General features: G+C 41.3%; 1 protein-coding gene across 1 annotated transcript in view; it reads left to right on the top strand.

The window, feature by feature from the left end:
- The window catches only part of LOC112985226 (AGBL carboxypeptidase 4), a 588,669-nt gene that overhangs the window by 119,723 nt on the left and 446,194 nt on the right, over positions 1 to 22,752 (top strand). The window contains exon 3 of the mRNA XM_064516411.1: positions 5,224 to 5,263. Coding sequence (XP_064372481.1) covers positions 5,224 to 5,263 — 40 coding nt within the window. The remainder of the gene's footprint in view (positions 1 to 5,223; positions 5,264 to 22,752) is intronic.

The following is a 22,752-nucleotide window of genomic DNA, read 5'->3' as shown; positions in this document are numbered from 1 at the left end:
CGTACCCAGCTTTGTTTGGTGAATAGATGTGTGGGTTTCAATTACTCTTGTGCCAACTCAAGCAGTCCGTTTAAGAAGAGGGGTGCTAATTTAGAAGAAGTTAAAAGGAAGGGGCAAAAATTAGCAACAACTTGTTGCAAAGTTTCCAGGGCAGGGGGAAAAATCCTGCACGTGATTTCGATTTTAAACTTTCCGAATTGCACAGTAGATTGAAGGTGATAGGGAGAGACACCTGCCCCAACCACATAAAAATTAGATGGGAGAGATCAGTAGGAGAGACTGGGCAGGATGAAATGCACGTAGGGAGAGAGCGGCGTCCTGGGCTGCTGGCGAGGCCGTCCTCGCTTCGCGGGGGTGCAATGGGGGGACAGCTAGTGAGCAGGGCAGCCTTCCCGGGGGCTCTGCGGGAAGCACTGCCGGCGGCGGGGAGGCAGCGCCAAGGCACAAACCCAGCACGAGCCTTTTGACGCTTAAGCTGCTCCCAGCTCTGGACTTGAAGAGTTTTATGGGGTGGTTGGGAGCGAGGTGGTTTTAGAGCCCTTTGCAGGCCAGCGTGATGCTGCTCGAGCGCCCGGTCGCCTGCGGGTCGGGTGCACGAGTGGCCGCCGGAGGGTCCCCACGAGCTGGGCTCTGCGGGCACTTAGGTGACTGGCTGCCACCACCGGCTGTGCCCCGCATCTCTGCGCAACGCCAGGGGCTTGTGGACGTGGTGTTGGGGCAGAAGGCAGGGGGAAGGACACCTTTCAGATCCTGGCTGGAGGAGGAGTGTAGGAGGAGGAAGATGACTTTATAATCGCTTTTTTTATCACTCTTTTTGGCTATATTGACTTTACACATGATACAGCTTTGGCTGGCAAGTGAGGCCCAGATACATTCAGAATTAGATATGACTAGGCTCATTCTTACATGAGAAGAAAATCATCGGTTGCTACAGAAACAGCTCCATATCAGTCTCGTGGGGCATCTTAGCATCTGGCTTTCTTTCCTTCTCTTTTGCTAATCTGTAGATAAGAGTCAAAGCAAGTGCAGCACATCCCACATCTATATAAAAGGTTGGAGGAACTCTGCAGAGAGCAAAGTGTGAAAGAACATCTTGTAGATAAGCTAAACTTAAATGAATGAGTTAATTTACACCCCCCCAAGATTTTTTTTTCTAGTTTTGCAACTCTCCCTGAGTTACTTGAGGTGATGAAAATCAAATGACAGCAATCAGTAATTATGTTAAAGGTCAGCAGTATCCCGGAAGAGAAGGGGTTGCTCAGAAAGAGAGTTACTAGGAGAAATTTAGGAAACAACCTGAGAGATGTGTTAGAATCTGTGTCAAAAAAATTGCATACAGCAATTGAATAGTCCTCCAGACTTGGTTTTAGGCAAGTTGTCTAACTTGATAAATTAAGGAACTAGTTAAAAATAAGAGTGTGTTATGGGTGAACAGGGACCATTCTGCACACTTAGACCTTAGCTAGGCTTTTCAACTGGTTTTCTAAAATGTAATGAATTCTTGATGCTTAATAGATTAATATTTATTAAATGAATCAATGCTTAATTTATTAAAAATTTGCCTTCCTTGTATTTTAATATGATTTATTACTCATCAGTGCTTATTGCATTAATTAAAGATCGTGTGAATTCTGTGGAAGTGAACATGATCCACTGCAGGTTTGCTGCGGAGCCCTAACACACTGTAGGGACTGTGCCTCTGGATAGCACCAGCGATAGAAAAATGCACGCGGTGGGAAGCTGGTATGAATCACTGATGGCCTCTGTTTGCCTTTGGGCCTTCACAGAGCCAGCAAAGTGAAAATGAGGCTGCTGCCCCTTAAGGGTAGGATGAGATTATAGCGATGGAGATACTGTAATGATGCAGGGAATCTTGGTTTGCCGCTTATAAGTTATGGTTGATGCAGTGGAAATCATTTTAATGTTTAGCATGGCATGCCTTTTTGCCAATGTAGCTGAAATACAGTGTTACTGATACAGGAAACTGTCACCTCTCCCCAGACCTGGGGTGATAGTCATCGCATTTCAATGATCAGGTGGGAATTCTTGGGACAGTAGGTTGCCTGAAGACTGAAACAGTCCCAAGCATTTCTGCAGGGGCAGGTGTTTGAGGAGTGGAAAATTACTAAAGGCAGAACAAAAAAGCCAGACATCTTGTGGAGATGAGTCTTTCAAGAAATCTGTCAAAACAGGGAGAGGGTGATCATGCTGGAGGGGGGCAACAGCTGCAATTTGCATCTTTCAGCACTGAAGGGAGAAGAGAATATATAAAGCCCCACAGCCATGATACTTCTGATGCAATTATTTTATTAATCTTTGTGACACTTATAATGTCTCTCTTTTCAAATTCAAATTCTGCTGCTTTTATAACTACTCGTAAGTGTGCCTGTATGTTAAAAAAAAAATTCCCTGTAGTTGCTAGTCTGCTTGCATCCAGCTGAGCCCTGGAAACTGCAAAGAGCTGGCCTCTGAGATCCGAGAGCAGGGCTGAATTTCTGGAAATTCAGAATGCATAATTAGTGCATTTCTGCATTCTTCAATGCATGATTCTCGATTGCACTTTGCTGTGTCCTCCTCCCTCAGTTCGGGTGAGTATTCACACACTTCCCTTGCAGAGCTAAATTACAGGAACCTCCTCAAGGTCTGTAGAAGGTCATAGCAGAGGAAGCTTTGCTCTGTCACTGCCACAGTCGGGCAGTGACTGTCCTCTTCCAACTGGGCAAATTTGGGTGGAGCCAGTGCCAAGGATGTGGTGACATTTCAAATCTCTTGCAGCAGTTAGGTGTTAGATGCCAAAGATCAGTTCTGATCTGCTTGAAGTCAGAGAAATAACTTGTGCTTGAAGTTTAACACAGGCACAAAGATTTCCAGGATCTGGAATTTGTTTTTTTCAGGGCCAGTTGGAAGAGAGTAGCCAAATGGGGAAAAAATTACAAGATGTACATCTGGCCTATAATAATTTCATTTTATTTCCTTTTTTTTTTTTTTTTTTTTTTACGTTATGTGCTTTTCTTCCAGTATCAAATTAAGCTATTTATGTTTTTATTTAATGTTTATTCTAACACCAGTTAATAAACTTAAGTCAGCATTGGGGCCCTGTTGGGCTATATGCCTTTCCATCTATTCCAGCACCCTACAGTTTGCCACCTTCTTTGACGCAGGATATTTGTATTCCATCTTTTTTCCCAACAGAGCAGCTTTCAGGGAGCATAGATTCTGGATGTATACTTTTTTACTTTAGCTGTTCATTAGATACGCAGCCTTTGGAGTTCCAGTTGTGCTGAGAAATGTAAGCAAAGCTTTTGGCCCAGTGGGTGCTAAGCCCTGGCGTTTTGTAGCTTTGTACACATGGATCAGAACTAAGGCACAGTATCTATATAAAACTTAACTTAGTAGGAGCAGTTTCTTCATGTGCTTCTAGGCTTCTACTGGGAAGGAGGGTGCTTTGCTGATGATATTTTGCTTTCTTGGCTTTCTCTCTCCCTGGGAAAGGGGTCTGGGGTGGGCGACCTACAAGGGTAGGGACAGCGTTTATGCCTGGCTCTTGTGGAGGTGACACAGGGAACACACGGTCTTCTGCTCCCTTTTACCATTAACCTGGCACACCTGGCTAAAGGCTAGGTGTATGCTGGCCTTAGTATTTTGTAATAAAGCAAATATGATCCAGCATACTGCTAAGGTCATATTCAAAATGATTTGTGAGAGGTTAGAGAACAAGTAATAACCATGAAATCAGGCAGGAATGAGGTTTCTCACAAAAATTATTTGCATTGTGCATGAGTTAAGGTACCGAAGACCAGAAAGTTTCAGAAAAGGTGTTTTTCGCCCTGACACTCCACTCTGTCACCCCAGTAGGCCGCATTCACTGCTGGGCATATAGCTCAGGTAAATTCAGCAGGTGATGAACTGTGTCCACTCACTTCAGCCACTGTTGCTTTTCTTATAGAGAAATAATGGGTTTGGAAAGGAGTTTCATCAGTCATAATTTCTAAGGAAGAGCGTTCACTGTAGGGAATACCAAGTCAATGTTTCCTCCTCAAGGACTTTCAGCTGTCACCCAGGGAATACAGTGAATGCAATGATGAGAATTAGATTAGAAAAAGATCAATAGGGCTGACAATAAATGAAAGTAACACAGACGTTATTGAGCAGATTAGGAGAGAGAAATTAAAGTGGACAGTGTAATCTGCAATGCCAGCTAGACATGCTGATGTTGGGCAAAGAGAGTTTTAGGCAGAAGACAGTAGTTAGAAAGTACTTGGAAGAGCAGGCAGTATCAGTGTGTCTGTGAGATGGAGAAAGCCCTATTGGTGGTGGAAAGCTCTTGTGGCCTACAGAAAGTTTGAGAGGGATGATAATGGTCAAGGAACACGTGGATTTCAGTGACAAGCCACCAAGGGGTAAAGGTGGGGCAGGTCTACCTAGGCTAGGAACATGTATTACACAGGGAACCGACCGTCACCTACAGCCTTCCACCACCAAGGTGCTCGTGGAATAACTTGCTTCCAGGCAAAAAATCTAATGCAAAAAAATCTAATCTTCTCTAACTATAGGTTGGCTTACCATGTGAAGGTTTATAGCCTTTCCAGAAGCCACTCTTGTGCTTAAACTTAATATTTGCCATTGTAACTCCGTGTATTTTGCTGTCTGTACAAATATGCAGCATTGATCAGCTCTGGCGAGCTTTTGGCGTGAGGGGTATCTGGTGGCAGAGTACCACAGGCTGACTGCGCTCAGCATGAAAAGAAGTTTCCTTTTATCAGTCTCGACTTTGTGTAGATCCCCTTACATGGCTTTGAAAGGTTCACCCCAAGGCAATATAATTGTGTTTGATCATATACAGACTATGAGTCAGTGATTGATATGAATAAAGAACTTGGAGTTTCTTGTCTTGGTTCCTTGTCTTCTTCCCTGTGGAATCAGAAATTACTTTTATAAATATCCCCATCCATCCATGCTTCTAGCTATCCATTTCAAGTATATGTTCCAAGAAAAAAATAGGAACACTTCATAAGTGCAAATAAAAACACATTAAAAGGACTGGGCTAAATTTTTTTTTCTCCCTCATAAAGTACACGTGGATCCCATCCAAAAGAGTTACTGAGAGCCATGTAACTGGTAATTAATTCTGCTATAAATGTCAGAACACTTACTTTGCAGGTCTAAGCTGACCCACTAAAATTAGTCCCCTTTTAACAATTCCTTTTATAATTTGTTTTTCAGCAGAAACGGCAGCTTGACCTCCTGACAATAACCAGCCCCGGTAAGTGAGCTCCGCCGCACGGCTCTCTTCTCTTTTCTTAAAGAGATGGTTGTCTAAATGTGTTTTTTCCCTGTCCCTGACATGCAAAATGAAAAACACTGTTCCCCAGAAAATCTTTCACATAATAACAAGTGACAGCTATATTGTGCTTGGCAAAGCCCCGGGCAGTTATCCGTTCACAGAGCTGCCTCTTCAGACCTTTACTCTATGAATTTGAGTGCTGATATTTCTTTAAGCCTCCTGGGGTTACAGTTAGCGGTATGTCTGCAGGGCAGATGCCCTAGAATTCACAATGTGTGTTCAAGTATCACAGAAATGTAAGTTTGATTCTCTTCAGTGGCAAACTGAAACAGTTAGGGGAGCAAGGGAAGGGTGGCACTCAGCGTGCACGGTGGGAGTCGGGATGTACGGGTTGAGTTCTGGGGAACCTCAAAGAGAGTCAGAAAAAAATTAGGTGAAAGTAAAATGTTTTAAACAATCATCTTCTCCATAATGGCTTTTGTTATTTGTCTATTGAGGAGATAAACCAGAATGTGTTGTACCAAGTTTCTGGTCGCTGGTTGGGAAAGCATTGGACTCTCTGGCATAGTGAGTTGCAAAGGTCTCAGTACTGCAACTGAAGTGCAGCTCGTTTGAATGGTGCTTCTCTTTGATCTCCGTTACGAAGGCAGGGTGACTTTTAATTTATTGCTGTTTGGTTTCTGGCTCAGTTTTTTCATTCATTTCATTCACTCATTTAATACATTTCTTTTCACTTCTTTTCACTGTTGCAGCAGTTGGTTACTGACCAGCTGCAGACATTCACCATGCTGAATGGTGCTACCTTTTGGTTGACTTTTTCAGTTTTTCAGCTGTATATACATATTAAGCTTGCAGTCTGGCTTTAACTGGGACTAATGAGTTCTGGCTTTAAGTGGGAATAATGTGTTAGCAAAATGAACAGGTGTTATGGGAAGTGAACAAAATGTGACACATATTTGCTTGGATAACAATTTTGCATCAATAATTGTTCTGACACTCTAAATGTAGATATCATCTGTGACATGGTTTCTCCTTCACTAACCTTGTTAGAATAATAAGAATTAAAATAAGGAGGAGGAACACTTTGTTGGGACAGATGTTTGAGGCTATTGGCAATTGCATCACATTTTTGCATGTTCACTTTTCATGCAGTTTGCAATTATGTTAATGTATGCTCAGGGCACTTGCTGATAAAAGCAACAATACAGTGTGATACAACCATTGTCACTATTCTGACTATAACTTCAAGGGCAAACATGGCACATTTTTCATTTTTTTGTATCTTAAACTTTCCCTATTGGAGAGGAAAAAAGAAAAGGAAAATATCTCTGAAGGTCTTAATCATAATAAACACTCAGATCTTGGATAAGGGTACCAAAGTCCACAGACTTCTTTTCTTAATAAGAGAAAAGGAGGGTTGGGAAACAGAATAACTAAATATGAAACATTTCTGTAAAATGAATTTATGATGCCTCCCTCATTGTAATTTCTGATGTGGTTGGAATTCACTGGAGCAATGAAAGGGTTGACTAAGTTGAGTTTGTGCATAGATGTGATTACAGAAAATAGCTATTGCTTCAGATCTTTCAGTTTAATACAGCAATCTACTAAATGAACACAGCAATTAGTTGGATGGATCAAAATAGCCAAATACTAAAACGGCTTCCAATAACTGTGTAGGTACACATACTGCATTAAAAGGGGGAAAAAAGCTTTTCTCTCCTTTTTTCTGAAATATATTTTTCACACTCTGATATTTAGCCAGAAATCTACAATAATTGGTTATGTAGGAAACAATGTAAAATGTTTGCCAAGATGATATAATTGAGTGCCTACCATTTTGTTCTCAGTAAAGGCATTTTCCAAAGGAGCCTGATGCTGAATGAGGCCAAACTTACCTAAGAGCCTAAAGCTGAGATATTTGAAAGAGGCTAACAGAGTTAGGCACATCATTCCTAGTCGGATTAGAAAATCCCAGCCTGTGGATTAAAAAGTCTCATTTTGGTCATACAAATGCAAAAAAAAAAAAAAAAACAAAAAAACAAAAAAAACCATAGCCTTGAGGCTTTTATCTGTCTTTGGAGATTGCAGCCTTTTAATATTTCATTGTTTGAGTTCTATCATCTCTAAGATCTAACATCAACAGGCTGCTTTTACAAAGCTGCCGTATCATTTATGACTGCTGAGGTTAGCTATAATCACAGTATTCCTTTAATTCCGTAATTCAAATTAGGAGCTGGGCTACATGTTTGCAGCTGTGGATCCTTAGGGACATGCTCGTGTGCTCCCTCTCACCGTAGGCAGGTAACCTGTGCTTCTGATAAGGGTCAGTCAGTCTTACAGTATGAGAGTCCTCCATGTCTAACAAGCAGTCTCAGCCACCAAAGCCTTATTTCTTAACTGTGAGGATAGACAGAACGACTTCAAAAGCAAAGGTGACTCCTGTGAAATGCACATCTGTCATGAGAAACCATCGTCTGTCTTTTGTGAAATTTCCAAACCAAGAACTGTTTAGCCAAGAATTGTTTGGTGATCCCTGGCAGGTATTACGACAGTTCTTCTCCAGATGCCGCTAATGGGTAATTTTCCAAAAACTGATCAGCCAGTTAATGAGATTTATTGCAAGGTAAAATAATGCCATTAATGTCAATAAAGGGGGCATGGAGACACAAGTGACTAAATGCATAAATAAGAGTTTGTGAGAGCCCAGAAATCTCAGCGCTCATGGCAGACACGTTGTTTCCAGGGGCTGTGGTTGTAACATGGTCCCCCAGAGCTTCAGTAGTGGATATTAAGCAGAGCTCATTCTTCCCAGCTTGGATCCCCTCCATCCCCACACTGCGCTGAGCCCATACCACGATGGTGACCCACCACTGCCTCCTGCCTTGCTCCAGATGGCTTCTGAGCAAGGAGCAATGTGTGCAGTGCCCTATGCAGGTGGGATGCGTAGGTGTGTTGAGACGTAAGTGCTCAGCCTTTGACCACACAGGCTGGCGGTGGGGGTGGCAAGGAGCTTTTGTCCTGGGCATGGGGAAAAGCTATGTGCATCAGCTTCAGGTGATTTGACTTAAAAGCACATTTGCATGTTAAACTGAACAGTTATAAATGATTAACTTCTAACCTGGACTGAACTGAGGGCATTCGGGGGCAGGGGGGAGAAAAAACAATTGAGGCAAGGCAGAGGATGAGATGCAACGTGCCCAGCTGACCTGCTTCAGCGCTCCCGAGAAAGCCACTATGGAAAGTTCCCCGGCGCGTTGGAAACTGGAGGAAGCCTTTCCTTTGCTACGGGTCTCCAGAAACTGCCAGACACAAATGATGCATAAGCTGGGAGCAAGCCAGACTCCCTCTTGCTCAAATATATTCCTTTGAAGTAGCTGACACCCATGTAAAATGGGTAAGGGAGTTCACTGTTCTGCCGTGCTGCCGAGTAGCTGGAGGAATGTTAAGTTAAATTTATCAATGCTCTTGCCGTACTCCTTTCTTCTTGCCCCTTGACATGTGAGTCACAATTAGACTCGAACGCACCGCTCGGTTCAGGGTGCCGGAGTCAGAGCTGATGTGCGCAGTGGGGTGGGGGAAAGATGTTAAAAATTCATTAGTAGCTGGCAGGGACATGCTGGCAGGGAGTGGGACATAATGAGGTTTAAGTTTGGGTAATTTGAATTTTCTTTAAACTTAGTTTTACCTCTGAATTTGATCCAAAACGTTTCCGCCACGCTTCTTTTCATAGTCTTGAGTTTCAGGATGAAATCTTCAGGTGGTTTAGTTTGGCTTTGCTGAACAAAACAGCTGAGCATCTGTCCTTAATTTCCAAATGATCATGTTCTAGTAACACTTTGGACATGCATATGCAGTCGCCTCCCATTTTGTGGTAACCATTCAATAGTTGCAAGATATCCCTGTTGCCATAGCTTTTCCACAGAGACAAAGCTTTTTTCATCTTCTGTATTAATGATAATAATATAGCTTTCCAGTTTCTCTTCACTGTAAGGTAAGTTTGTCTCCCACTGAAGTATTTTTTAATTATTGATACCATAAATGGAAGTGTGTTGGAAACTATTGGCTTTGAAAATAGCTAACGTGATATTATCCAAGAACCATCAGGAAAATTCTTTTGAAATTCTCTTTGATTCAGCCGTCCTCAGGGCTTTATCCTTCCTTACCAGTCTCTCTACTGCCAATTTAAAATAACATTCTCTTGAAATCAGTGCAATGTCAGGAGGAATTCATCAGCACCGTAGGTGCATGTTTCCCAGATGTATATAAACCTACTACATTTGGCAGCAGTAAATTGATTGCATTTAAAAAACCTGGGGTAGTTGAATATTCTGTGGTGCCCAGCTTGGCTACAGCCTGGAATATAAAGTATGTGAAGTTTCTTTCTGTTCCATCTTAGGAGAAATAAAGTAAGAGCTGACTCCATAATTCCTTCCTCTTGATTTACTCAGATTTTGCTCTGACCACATTAAAGACTGATATGCAATGATGGAGTAAGATATTCCAAATCTCTACGGAGCGGCTTTGAGATTTCATCAGAAATGTTAATGTCTTTGTGCGTGTTTTCCCCCTACCATTCACATTCTTACACTTTCAAACAGAGAAGAAAGCTCGATTTTAAAAGTATTTACCAGAGTGATCTATGCGGTGAAATATTTTCCCCCCTTTAATATCTTCAGTGCTGCATGCTCTAAAAATGTCTCCATTTCATTAATTTGTGATACCCTGCTACACTGAATTCTTTAAAGGTGGCTTTAGTTTCTGCCATACATATTTTACTGCTTTAAATTATAGATATAGGACTGTTGCCTAGTTAATTTCCTCTGGTTAGGAAAATGTATTTCTACTCTCCTGGCATTGCAAAAAGTGATATGTAGGATTTGCTATATTTTTTAGCTGATTAAGTTTTGCGTTTCTACATATTACTTCTTAGAAGACCTCAAGTAAAACCAGGTAAAGGAAGGAGAGAAAGTTTCACAGTATATTGGAAAGTTTCATTTAAGTGTAATTTCCACCACTAAGCCCCCCTACAAGACTTTTCCATTACCTTCCTGGATAGTCTGACTATCTACTTCTTTCTAATTGAAGCATGAAAATAATATGAACTCAAAGTCATGAAGCTATAAGGCACGTATTAGTAAAAATGATACAGGTTAATAAAATGTGACAGTTGTTTGCTGTTAAAACTTGGTTACTATTTTTGATAGTCCTTATTAATTAATACTATATTGATTTTGGTCTGTGTCAGGGATCCTCTCTGAGTTTTTAAACAGGCTAATATAATTACTCTTTGTGTTTGTTAGTGAAGCTTCACACACTGTTTTTTTTGGAAAGAAGGTCAAGAAAAGAAATTACTTATCTTTCCAGTAACAATTTGAGCTTTTTAATGCTCAGTGACGGATAGGAGTGAAACTACTTCTCATATCCCTAAGATGCTAGATATTAATTCACCCTTCTGCCCACAATAGTGTAAAATAATTTGAGGGGCAGTAACTCATTGCTCAGCAAGGCAAGAGACCCCAAATGTTGTGTTCAAACCCCCAGTACCAGAATTTCTCTATCTTACAAATAAAACATAAATGCTGAAGCCTCAGCTCAAAGCGAAGTTACAGTGTTATTGGTCTTAGCTGAACCCAGAAGCTGTAAGAAGCAGCTTGTTCTAGTCTTGAAACTTTAGCAAGATAATGTACTAACAGCGAGTACAGAGAAAACGGACTTTTTTTTTAGTGTCATTAGGTCCAAGGCTGTCCTGAGGCTAATTAGGAAGCTTGATGGTATCCAATTCCTCATCTTCACTGTATCACTACAGCTGTAAGAATTGCCACTTGCTGTGATAAGGAGAAGTAATACTGTTGCTTATAATTACGTATTCAAGAACATCAGTACCTGCCTAATTCTTGTGTTTGCCTCTCCCTTTGCTGGAGTGATGATTGCAGAGATGCTGCGTGTTCGCTGAACAGGGTTGCTGTTCCTGCCATCTCCTCCCTGCGCAGGCAGACCTCCCTCGCCGCTTGTCCGAGCAGAGTAGGTCTGCCCAGATCCTCCGATCCCCATCTGCCTCCCAAAACACCACCTATATCCATCCCAAATACCACAGTTTTGGGGTCTATTGAAATGACACTTTTTTGATCCGGTAATGAAACCAGAGGTTTTTACATTTAGTTGCTAAACATTTACCTTCACTAAGACTGTTTTACCTCCCACCTTTGCATTTTTTAAGAAATGACCTTTTTTTGGATACATGTAGAGTAAGTGATATTTGCTAAGTCAAAATAAGACTGCAGAGAGGATATTCTAAAGGCTAATCCATTACTTTTGAAGAAAAATATCAAGCTTTTCCACAATGCCTTATTATTATTCTGGGTCACCATGATGTTTCCATGCACCTTGGCATGTCCCTTTAATTGGATCCGTACATAGGAAGGTCCGGCATAGTTGCATTGAAAGCTGACATTTCTAACTAACTGACCTTTTCAGGCCCAGTGATACTCCTATAATGATTATCCTCTAGCATTGTTTGGACACAATACCACATACTTCACAGCACATAAAGAATATGTTCTTTGAGAACTATTCAAAATGCCCAATCTCAAGTTAGCAAAATGAGAAAACTGGGTGCAAACATTCATCAGAGTGTTATTGTGCAGGTATCGATTTGAATGCCCTTTCATTTCTCTGGGAAAAAGTGTTGTATTATAGAGCTCTAAATTAACTTCTGTTCTGTTTTTTTTCCCCAGTAAGTATAAAAAGGTCAAATTCATTCATAAGGCTGAATAGATTTGCAGGATATAAGCAATAAGATAGCAATCAACCTTCAAATAACCTTTAAAGAGACAGTATCTTTTCTTATGAACAGTAATTGATCAGCTCATTAAGTCACTGCATACTCTTTGGGGCTCACCTAGGCAAAAACGTGTAAGACCCATGACAAAAGGATGTCAGCTAGAACAATACGGGAATAAATCCTCATGTGGAAATATAAATATTTTACACGGTTTGAGCATGTGCCCTTGATGAAAGGCTTGACACTGTGATGAGAATTCCTTGACTTGACTGTCATAAGGATGGGTGAACAAGACACACAAAAGAGCTGGAAGTGTGAATTTGGTATTAATGAGGACGATGATGATGACATGTTCATACATGCCAGAAATCTGAACACCTCTTTAACTTCCCTTCTGAATTTAGTGACCAGTGTAGGGTAATGATCTTGCAGTTTGCCTCTTGCTGGTGTACAAACAGGGGACTTTCCACAGGTGAGCCCATTACACATCATTTCTGACTTGACAGAATGTATTTTAGTCTCACTTTTGAGAAAACTCAGCCTGCCGAGTGATGGCTTGATTTGCACCATGAGTGTTTTTTGGCTGTATAGGGAGGTTAATCATCTCTGCCTATGCAGAGAGAAAACCTGTGTCCAGCTCATCGTACTGCTGCTTCCCTGACTGCAGTGTGCTTTAACCTTCACGCCGTCCTGGGCTGCGTGTCGTAGCAGCTCTGCTTGGGGAAGTGAGAGCGGTTAAAGGGGTGCTGGAAACGGTTTCAAGGAAGCAATACTTAGCTGGAGATTTTCTCAAAGAACTGGGATTGTCTATTTAAGATACCAATCGGAAGATTAGTGTTCTGTCCATGTCCATATTTCATTTCTGCATGTAAATCCGTGTTATGTTTTTAGTATTATTTTTATGAATTGCACATACACTGTGGACTATCTGTGCATAATTGATTACAAGGAGTTGTCTTGGTTTTTATCTTTGATCAGAATTTTCAGAAGCAGCAAGTATCCCAGGTGACGAGGCTTTTTATGCTGGAAATGTTTGCACATCATGCTTTCTATTCTACTTAACAATGTGCAGGATGAGCCTCTGGTTTGTTTCGAGAGGGTGAAAATGAGCAATTTTGTGCACAGGTGTATCGTGCTCCTTCTCTTTTTGGGTAGGCTTGAGGAAAACTTTAAATACCTTCTCCCCTCAGAAAAAAAAAAAAATCTTTCTTGAGTATTAGATGTTTTTAGAGAGCATGGAAAGCTTGCTTTTTAAAGAAATTTTAATTAGTAAGGGCATTTGTATGGACACACTCTCTTCACTTAGGAATTTTTTTTGTTTGTTTAGTTACCTACCGAGTGACCTGAACAAGACTTAGTGAAAATAAGTGTATTCTAAATATCTGGAAGACAGCAGGGGATATATTGACGCTCCAAAATGGAGAGCAGTGCAGAAATGCACGAGCTAGCAGCGACCTGAATAGCCAGGCTGCACACCTCACAGCAGACGCGCCAGCTTGGGGCCCACTGCACACCAGCAGGATTACCTGCGTGCACTGCTGGGGACAGATGAGTCCTGATTCTTGCTGGATTTTCCTAGATTTAGTGTGCTGGCATTCTAGTATTGCTAAATTGCACCCGGACCTGAGCTTTTGCTTGTGGGGGTTTTTTTTTAACATGTCAGGGCACTGACAGTTGGTCATGCTACGTTTCTGTGTTAGTAGCACCCTGCGTCCCAGTCCACGAGGATGTGGTCATGCTGGGTGCTGCTCAGACACGTGCTAGGACACGGAACAGCCCCTGAAGAGCTGATAACTTAAATGGACAAAGCAGGGGATGGTAAGCTGGAAGCATGGAAAGAAAATAATAAAAGTAAAAGCCAATTTTAATAGAACTGTGTTTTATTTTGGAGAAGCCACCTATTACTGTCTTTATGCTGTTCTGGACTCCTGGGTCTCCTTGCTACCCCTCCCCCCAGTTCCTGGTATAACAGAAAATGGCAAAACAGTGATGATTTTACAGGTAAGGGGTGCTGGAATTGCACAAGAGACTATTACTTAGCTCATTTGTTTCGCAGAGTTGCTGGTGGCCTCATTTTTTAGTATGCACAACATTTTCTGTTAAAGCAGTCAGCCAAGGTCACTGGGAAACCCACAAGAAAGGATAACCCAGAGCCTTTATGATTATTTTGAGCTTGTAACTTGAAGGCACAAAGGACTTTTTAGGGGAGATATGAATGGGGAAGGTGTGATGGGTTTGTGAATACAGACTGAAAGTGCAGGATAACCCTTAGTGGAAGAGCGGCTTCTTTGTCACCCAGCTCAGTGCAGCACTGTAGAGAGTTATCTGAGATGCTGCTGAATGAGATAGCATGGGTACTGTTAGGCGGTAGTATATCTGCAGTGTCCTTAAAGAGCAGGTTGAAGGAAGGTGAGATACTGTTTTTACACCATGGTGTGCTTCTGACGTCGCAGCCAGCTGGGGTTGCTGCGCAGGACACTGCGCCGGACCATGTAGGCACTCTGGGTGCCAGGACCGAGGACGCTGGCAGAGCAGCAAGTCATGGGAGGGGAAAGGACACAGGCAGTGGAGGATAAAGGCTGCGTGCAGGAGCACCTGGGGGAGGGCACATAAACCAGAAAGTCACATTAGCTAGCCCGTGTGAGATTTACCTGCCCTGTTACTCAGCTGTGTCCATGGTTCTTATCCTCTGGGGACTGCCAGAAGGAAGACTCATCGGTGATGGTCCTGATCTTTTGTTCATCCTCATGGCAGCTCAGGGTGGTGCTCAGTCCTGCCTTGCTGCAATAAACACGCTTGTTCACGATTCTTGCCCAGGGCTAGGAGGGAGCCCAGCCAATGGACTGTAGCAAAATGCATCCTCAGCTGGTTGCTTAGAGCACCTACAAACCCTCTTTGGGATCTGAGCCCGAGCACTTTATTGGACCAAACCCCTAATCGTAGTCAAAGACGTAAGAAATCTGCCACCATGAACGTTGGCATGCACCATGCTAGCTTGTGACCCTGGGCTCAACCCCCTGTCTCCAGCATCTTGAATTTTGTAATATTCTGGCACAAAAGGGTTCCTAAATGGTCTGAGTTCGAGCACCAGATGGATGCATCTGCCTTCGGCTCTGTGCTGGGCCCCTGGCGGGAGCAGGAAGAAGCAAGACCTTCCTTCCACCTCCCCACCAGTGCTGCATCCCCAGGAGCGCTGCAGCACCGGGATTTGGCTCTGCCTCCCGCCTTGGCCAGCCCCAGGCTGGCCCCGGCATCGTGCCCCGGCATCGGGCCCTGGTCCCCCGCCCCGGCGCCCCGCGGCTCTGCTGCAGCCCGCGACAGCACCTTCGCTGCCGCTTGCAGCGGCTCAGCCACCGCTTCCCGAAGCAGGAGCCGTGGTGTGCTCGAACACAAATAGAGATGCTATACAATAGCACTGCTGCTAATAAATATAAACCGTATAGATGTCAGGTAGCCCCGCGAATGTATTCTCCCCGCAAACCGAGCGGCTATACTGTGGTGTTCAGGAATTAACTGCAGGAGTATTACTCTCTTAAGGCTTTGTATTATAGTTCTGTTTTCTTCACCTTTAACCCGACAATGGATTATGACCATACTTTCTCTTATAACTAAATGCTCTTCTGTCCTTTGACAAAACAGATTTGTGTCTTTTCATAGCTTTCTGTAGAGGGCTAATAATACATGGGAAAGCTTTACTGCCCACAGGAGACTTTGCCTGGCCGTAATAATAAGAAATGCTGTTGAAAAATCATGATCAATGTTAATTCAGTTATTTTTCATTTTCTTTTTTATAATGAAATCTTCTACTTTGTACATTTTATCCAGTGCTACCCCATGAATTGCTCGTTGGAGAGAGGGGTCATCGGTTATAAAAATGAATTCTTGTTGTTTGTCCTCATACAAAAATAACTGCAATATTTTGAAATGATGAATTTACGGGAGAAAAAAAAAGTGGAATCTGGGATGTACAAAAGATGTAAATGTTGTTTTCCAGGTTTTATGGTTCCCAGATGCCTCCTCTAATTGCATAGCTAACCCTGAGTTTATTAAGTTATTTTCCAGAGTCAAGCTCATTTGTATACATGTCAGAATAAAAACTGAATTTAAAGAAACAAAACCTTTGGATTAGAATTCCGGAGTGATAAACAAACTAATTTAGAATGTATTTGCATGTAATTTACATGTGCCAAAATGGGATCGCATGTGGTTTGTAAATACAGGTCTTGAATCTATTTAACGTTATGGAATAGCACAGAAGAAATTAATTGTAGCTTTAAAAAAAGGTTAAAATAATAAAAAGATGGCTTAAAATGGCCCATGTTTGAATGCGATTCAATGTGCAGAAACTGGTGAGGAGAGATAAGCGTGCAGAGAAAGCTGTAAATTCTAGCAGCAACATCTGTAGTAGTTAGAATACTATGTTTTATAGCAACCCCTTACCTCCCCCCATGGACGTTACTATGGCATGCAGTATATTTATTATTCACGTTCTGCAAGAGATGTTTTGCTAGCACAGCCTTAAAAATAAGGTCTGTTTACTTTCTTTAACGTACTAACTTGTTCAAAGAAGTCATCAGCTTCCATTTGCAACATCTTGGCCAGGCTGGCTTACATGCTTTGGCACAAGATAACAATTCATAATTTTCCTGTTTATTACAGTAGTACTAAAGAACCAATCAGCAAGTAAATCCTCCAGTCTGCTAGGTGCAGTTTTCGTCTGGAGAAGGCAGGTCATTGCTGTCTGCAAGAACTTCCAACCTGAACAGACAAGACAACTTTAAGGTGGGAGGAGGTCATGCAACCTAGTGAGAAGTGTTGGGAATTGTAGAGTGAAGCCAAGATGAGGCAACAATGAGGGAGGAGGAGGCTTGGAGCAATGGCCCCGTCCACACGGAGCTGGCGAGGTCTTGTCAGGAGTGTTGTGGGTCCTCCGGCTGCAAGAAGATTCACGCACTGATTATTTTTGCTGTTCCTCCTGCCAGCAGGAGACCCTGACTGAATCCTCTGTGTTTCTTCCCCCAAATACTATATGTCAAGAGGCAGAATGGAAGGTAACATTTATGTCTGTTGCTTCAGAAATGCAGGAGAGAGGGAAACATGTTTGGAGAGCTGAGGTAGGAGGAGAGACATCAGCCTCGATGGGTAACAGTTCTTGGTTTGGCTACTCAGCTGCTGCTTCTATTGTCAAAGATAAACATGTATTCTGTGCCTTGGGATTAAAGGAGCCATAGTTTTGAGGGAAGAGGTAATACCCTTTGGAAACAAAGGGATTGAGTGAATCCAAATGTAAGGACTGAACTTAATACTACTGAAGTGCATTGATGGAGTTACAGGAAAGGATGTTTTATTTGCTTTAAAAAGATTGCGACACACGTTTTCGAGTTTGCCATCAAATATCAAGGAATATCCATTTCTATTTTCATAGCCTAGCAGCCCAGAGGAACAAGTCTAAAAATGGCAGCAACATGCCCCTGCAATACCTGATGTAACAGGGCCTGTAGAGCTCATTTGTGTTGAACCTTGTTTATCTTGTGTTTTGCCAAGCATACGTAGAGATGTAAGGGCTTCCCTGCTGAATGTTGCTATTGGTTCTAAGCTGGCTTCATTGCATACATTTTCCTTACTTTTCAGACATGGAGGAAAAAAGGCTATGCCCCTTGGAGGAAAAAAAGGTGGAGAGTAAAAACGCAAAAGCTTTTTGGGGTAGGAGACAGAGCTTTGTTGTGTTTGCTGTGTATTGTTTCACCTAAGTACCATGGCAGGATATTTATTATCAAGGAGGAGCAGCTGGCAGGAACCTTTCCATAATTTTTTCAGGTCAAAATACTTCTGAATACATCCGAATGTGTGGATAAATGTCTCTAAATATTTTCTTGTACTTCTTGTCATTTCATCTCTAGAAATTTTATTTCCTATTTGGATATGAGCCATTTTATATATCTGGTTTAAATGTTAATTATTAATCAGGATATAATCTATTTAAGCTTCTTCAACTCTCCATTTCTTCCTAAGAAAGCAGCTGGATGGAACAAGAAAGATGCATCATTATGTAGATGATAAATTAGCCTGTTACTCCAGGAGAACATGGTTCCTCAGCACCAAGGTTGAGACTTTCCAGTGGCTGGAATAAGAAAGGAGCCTGCTAACTATCTGTCCACTTGGTGTTTGATACATAATGTGATTCTACTCAAATGGCTTTTATAATTAAATCATTGGTGGTAGTAGTAGAAAAGGAGGATCATTCTTGTAACTTCCATTCTATCAGAGTTACTCTTGCTGGTGAATGGATTTAGTGAGAAAGGCTGGATGTATAGTAAGTTTTTTTTACGTTGCATTTGAAAGTGAGGAGTTTGAAGTCTACTTAGAAAAAACAATAGCAGGCGATACCAAAAAATAATCCAACAAGCGAAAATAAAAACTATTGCACATATCCCAAGGGAAGCAAATCCCTTATATCAAGATCTGTGAAGCTGCAGCACTAGTATGTCTTTCAAATCTGTTGGCTGAAGTTGCTGTTTTCTTTTTAAGTATCCTCATACAAAGGAATGGCTTCTTGACACCAAATATGTCATGGCTACCTCTATGAACAGAGTCCGGAGGATGAAATGCTAAGCTGGCAATTAGTACCAATGACCAGCTGTGAAAACAGGAGTTTCTCTCACTTACTTTAATTATATTTTTGTTCAAATATTTGCATATTTTATCTCTTATTCATTGGAAACTTTATTATCATTTTCAATAGCAAAGGAGACACTTTGGATTAAAAATTTGTTCAGTGTGTATTTAGTTCTTTTCTTATTTGCCAATTTAAATGCAAAAACCAGCCTTTCTTTATATGAACAGTATATGTATGGACTTATCTATATGAACAGTTAAAAAGCTGGGCATTAGATTGCAAAGCTCATCAGTTTAGGCTCAGACCTTATCCAGCAAACAGTAGAATGTCTTTGGAAACCTGTAGCCTGTTCCCAAAACCTTAAACGATAACATTATTTTGCCTTACGTAGCTTAGTGGTTCAGAGACCAATGGCTGGTGAAGCCAGAGGATTTTCTCATGTATGTTAGCTGTACCCATTGCTCTTAGATGATCAGTTCCAGAAAAAAACACTGTGTCTGTGAGGATACCACCCACCAAAAATTCACTCACTGGAGGACAGAAACCCAGTTCAGTCCAGATGCACAGGTAAATGCAGTAAAGTTGAATTGCAGATGTATTTGCAATATTGGCCAATAATGTGGCCTAATTTCTTTTATTATAGCTGAAACTTTGTCCTGTGCTTTTGTGGCCTGTTAGGTATGTATGATGGCTGCTTAGGACAGTAAGCCAAAACCCTGTTGTTGAAAGAGGAGCAGCCTTGAGATACCGCTAAGAAACATCAAGAACACAAACATAACTGAAGTTCTGTTCTTCTCCAGTGCTTGAGCAAGCAACTCAGGGAGATGGTCCTCTTGGGATCCCAAGCCAGAACACTTAACTATTAGTGATGAGCTGCTGAGACTAGCTGGCTCTTGAGGACAACAGATGGGAGATGGCCAAGCTGTGGTGTGCAATCTAGTACGTGAGTCTCTCATGCTTGTTGATGTGATGCCCCATCTCAGAAGCCATCTCCAAAAAGACCCCAGGGAAAGACAGACTATTGAATTTGACTCCCATATCTAATCAACTGGTAACAATTATAGTAAGAAATAATTAGTTGAGACATGGACTGACAGCGTGGGGAAAAGCCAGTATGGCATTTTTAGTGTATAGGTCAGCCCCACAAATCTCTCAGAGCTCCGAAAAGAGTCAGCAAGCTGTGGTTGGCATATGGTCCCTGGCCTTCCAAATGCTCCTGCAAGGTCAGTCACCCAGGGGTCTCAAAAAGCTATGCTGTTGTGGAATAAGAGAGGAGATCTCATGGATTATTAACTGGTTAAAACAGGTGGGATAAAGGGGAAGAATAGTTTTCCCATGGAGGAGAGTTACCCAGGAACTATGCTGGGACCTCTGCACTTCATCATAGCTGTGAATGATCTGGAAAACGGTATGAACAGCAAGATGACAGTTTGCTGATTATACAAAATTACCTAGAATGGAGGAAAGTAAAACAAGCTGCAAAGTGCTGCAGAAGGAGTTCAAGGTACCGAATGACTCAACAATGAAATCACTGATGAAATTCGGTATCAATAAATGCAAAGTAATGTGCACAGGGAAAATCATCTCTATACAGTAGTTTTAACATAGCTTTTACCACTCAGGAGTGATATCCTGGAGTCAGTGCACACATCTGTTTGCAGCACGGTAGCAGTCAAAAAGGCAAATAGAATATTTGGGAATATTAGGAAAACTAAAGTACAAATCAGAACATTATACATTATACTGCTCTCAAAATAGGCAGTAGAGCTAATGCAAGTACAACGAAGGTCAACAAGGATAATCAATAAAATGGCTTCCGCCTGAAAAGAAATTAAATAAAAATGTGATTTTTTTTCTGTTGGATCTGCTACTAGTGTAAATGGAGCTTGAACTGAGTTTCTAAAAAGTTCATGAGTTTTTTAATAGTTAAAGGATGCTGCAACCAGTGCTGTATAACTGTATTTTGGACCTCATGATGGTAGGTAAATACTACAATAATTACAAGTTAGTCCTGGCCTAGAAGTTGGTGTTTGCCTCATGAACAGAGATCACAGCAGGTTTATATTCATTATGGATGAAGAGGAGATGATTGCAACCTGTAATATAGTTTGCGTGAAAAGGACTGAATTCCAAAAGCTGTAGAGAATTCTTATCAAATATTTGAATAGAAAACATGCATGATCTTTTTTCTTTTTAGAAAATGTATTAATTGTATACCCCCCAAACCTCATGTCTGGACATGAAAGAAAACAGCTTTGGCTAAGACCCCTATAAAGTAAAAACCCTCCAAAGTAAAAAAAAGAAAAAGTAAAACCCAAATATATCTTGCTAGTAGAAATAAGGGACATAAATAACTATCAAGAGTAAACAGAAGAAGCGGGGGGAAAAAGGAAATGAAAGACATGAAGGAAAAAAATCCATGTGGGCAAAGCTAAAAGCAATAGTTTTAGTATATTTGGTAGGATCTATTTTGTTCCAAATATACTAAAGCTCTACAGGTGTTAGTTGATAATGATGATGCGGAAAAGGCTGATATGTTCAGTGCAAATTTCTCTTCTGTGCTTAGAAAGTGGAATGCTGTTTCTGTCACCTCAGGATAAAATGCTTTCAAGTCCAGTAAAAACTAAAAAGGATGTTGTTTTAATCTCTGTTAGGGATAAACACTCTTAAGTCAGCAGGCTGAGATATTTTGTATACAGGAGTCTTAGAGGAGCTGGGATCACCTCAGACCCAATGCTGTTAGTAATGAATAAATGTTGGAACATAGGGAGATGTCATTTTATTGTGCAAACACTCAAAAATGGCAATGAGAGTGACTCAGGTTAGCGTAGACTGGTATTTTGGCAACAACCCCCAGGAAATTAGTAAGAAGACTGATGGAGGTTTAGTTAGGAAAAGTTAAACACTAATGAAAGGCAGTCAGCATTGTTTTATGAGAAAAAGGATTTGTCAAACAATCCATCTCAGCCTTTGAGGATGTTATAAATTCAGTTGATAAAGTTAGCTGCATAATCTTTTTAAGGTGTTTGATTTTTCCTTACAACTTTTAAAAATATAGAACACATTAAGTAGGTTAAGGATCAGTCAACTGGCACATCTCACAAATCACTCATCGTGGGGGAATCTCACTTGAACAGGGCTCTTTTTAATGGGTTTCCTTTCACGGTAGTGGGCCCAATGCTATTCCTAATGATGATTTGTCGATGATTAAAACATCACTGTTGAGTGGTAAGGGAAGATGCAGAGAGCTTAGTCATACGGCGCAACCTTGATCTCTTGATGGGTTGGATCCATTCACATAATACACATTTCAGTACAGCCAAATGCAGGTTCTGCTTCCCAACGTGAGGAATGCAGGCTAAACCTCATTAATGGAGTGGTAATGACTGAAGAGAATTTCGGATTATGATTGTCAGGTAACCCTGGACAGTTACATGGCAAAACCAATAAAACCTAATGCTTAAAAATATATATATATCCAAACAGGGAAGTAAAATAGATCAGAATATCAACATGCTGTCTCAAAATATTTCCTACCTTTATGTGTATATTTACTATTGTGGTGCCCACTCTGGAAAGAAAAGGCATTGAAGCATTGGAGAGAGAGCAAGTCAGAGAAATAATATTAGAGATGGGAAAATATGTAGAAATATGAGACTTTAAACTCCATTTAGCTCATCAAAAGTGAGACTGGAAGGTGATGTGATAACATGCATTAGTACTTTCCTGCAGGTCCTTTAGGTCATGGAGGCTTTTAGATCCAACAGAGGGTAAAGCAAGGATTAAGAGCAGAGAAATGAGAAGTAAGCACTGGAATAAACTATGAAAGGAAGGGGTGGATTCTTCATGCCCTCTTGATTTCTCAGTCTCAAGACAGGGCATCATTTTTAAGATATGCTTTAAGTAAACCCAAATTACAGGGTTACTCATGGGGTAAATGAGTGGCACTGTGGTTGCCTGCTATCTGCAGGAAGATAGTCTGGAGGAGCATCACCATCTCTAACAAAAATTAAAGATCAAATTAGAGGAAAGGGAGCTCACAAGTCTAAACTAATAACGTGGAAGAAG

Source organism: Dromaius novaehollandiae, chromosome 8 (assembly GCF_036370855.1).
Source record: "Dromaius novaehollandiae isolate bDroNov1 chromosome 8, bDroNov1.hap1, whole genome shotgun sequence".
NCBI classification, from domain to species: domain Eukaryota; kingdom Metazoa; phylum Chordata; class Aves; order Casuariiformes; family Dromaiidae; genus Dromaius; species Dromaius novaehollandiae.
This window is presented reverse-complemented; position numbering and strand designations above follow the sequence as displayed.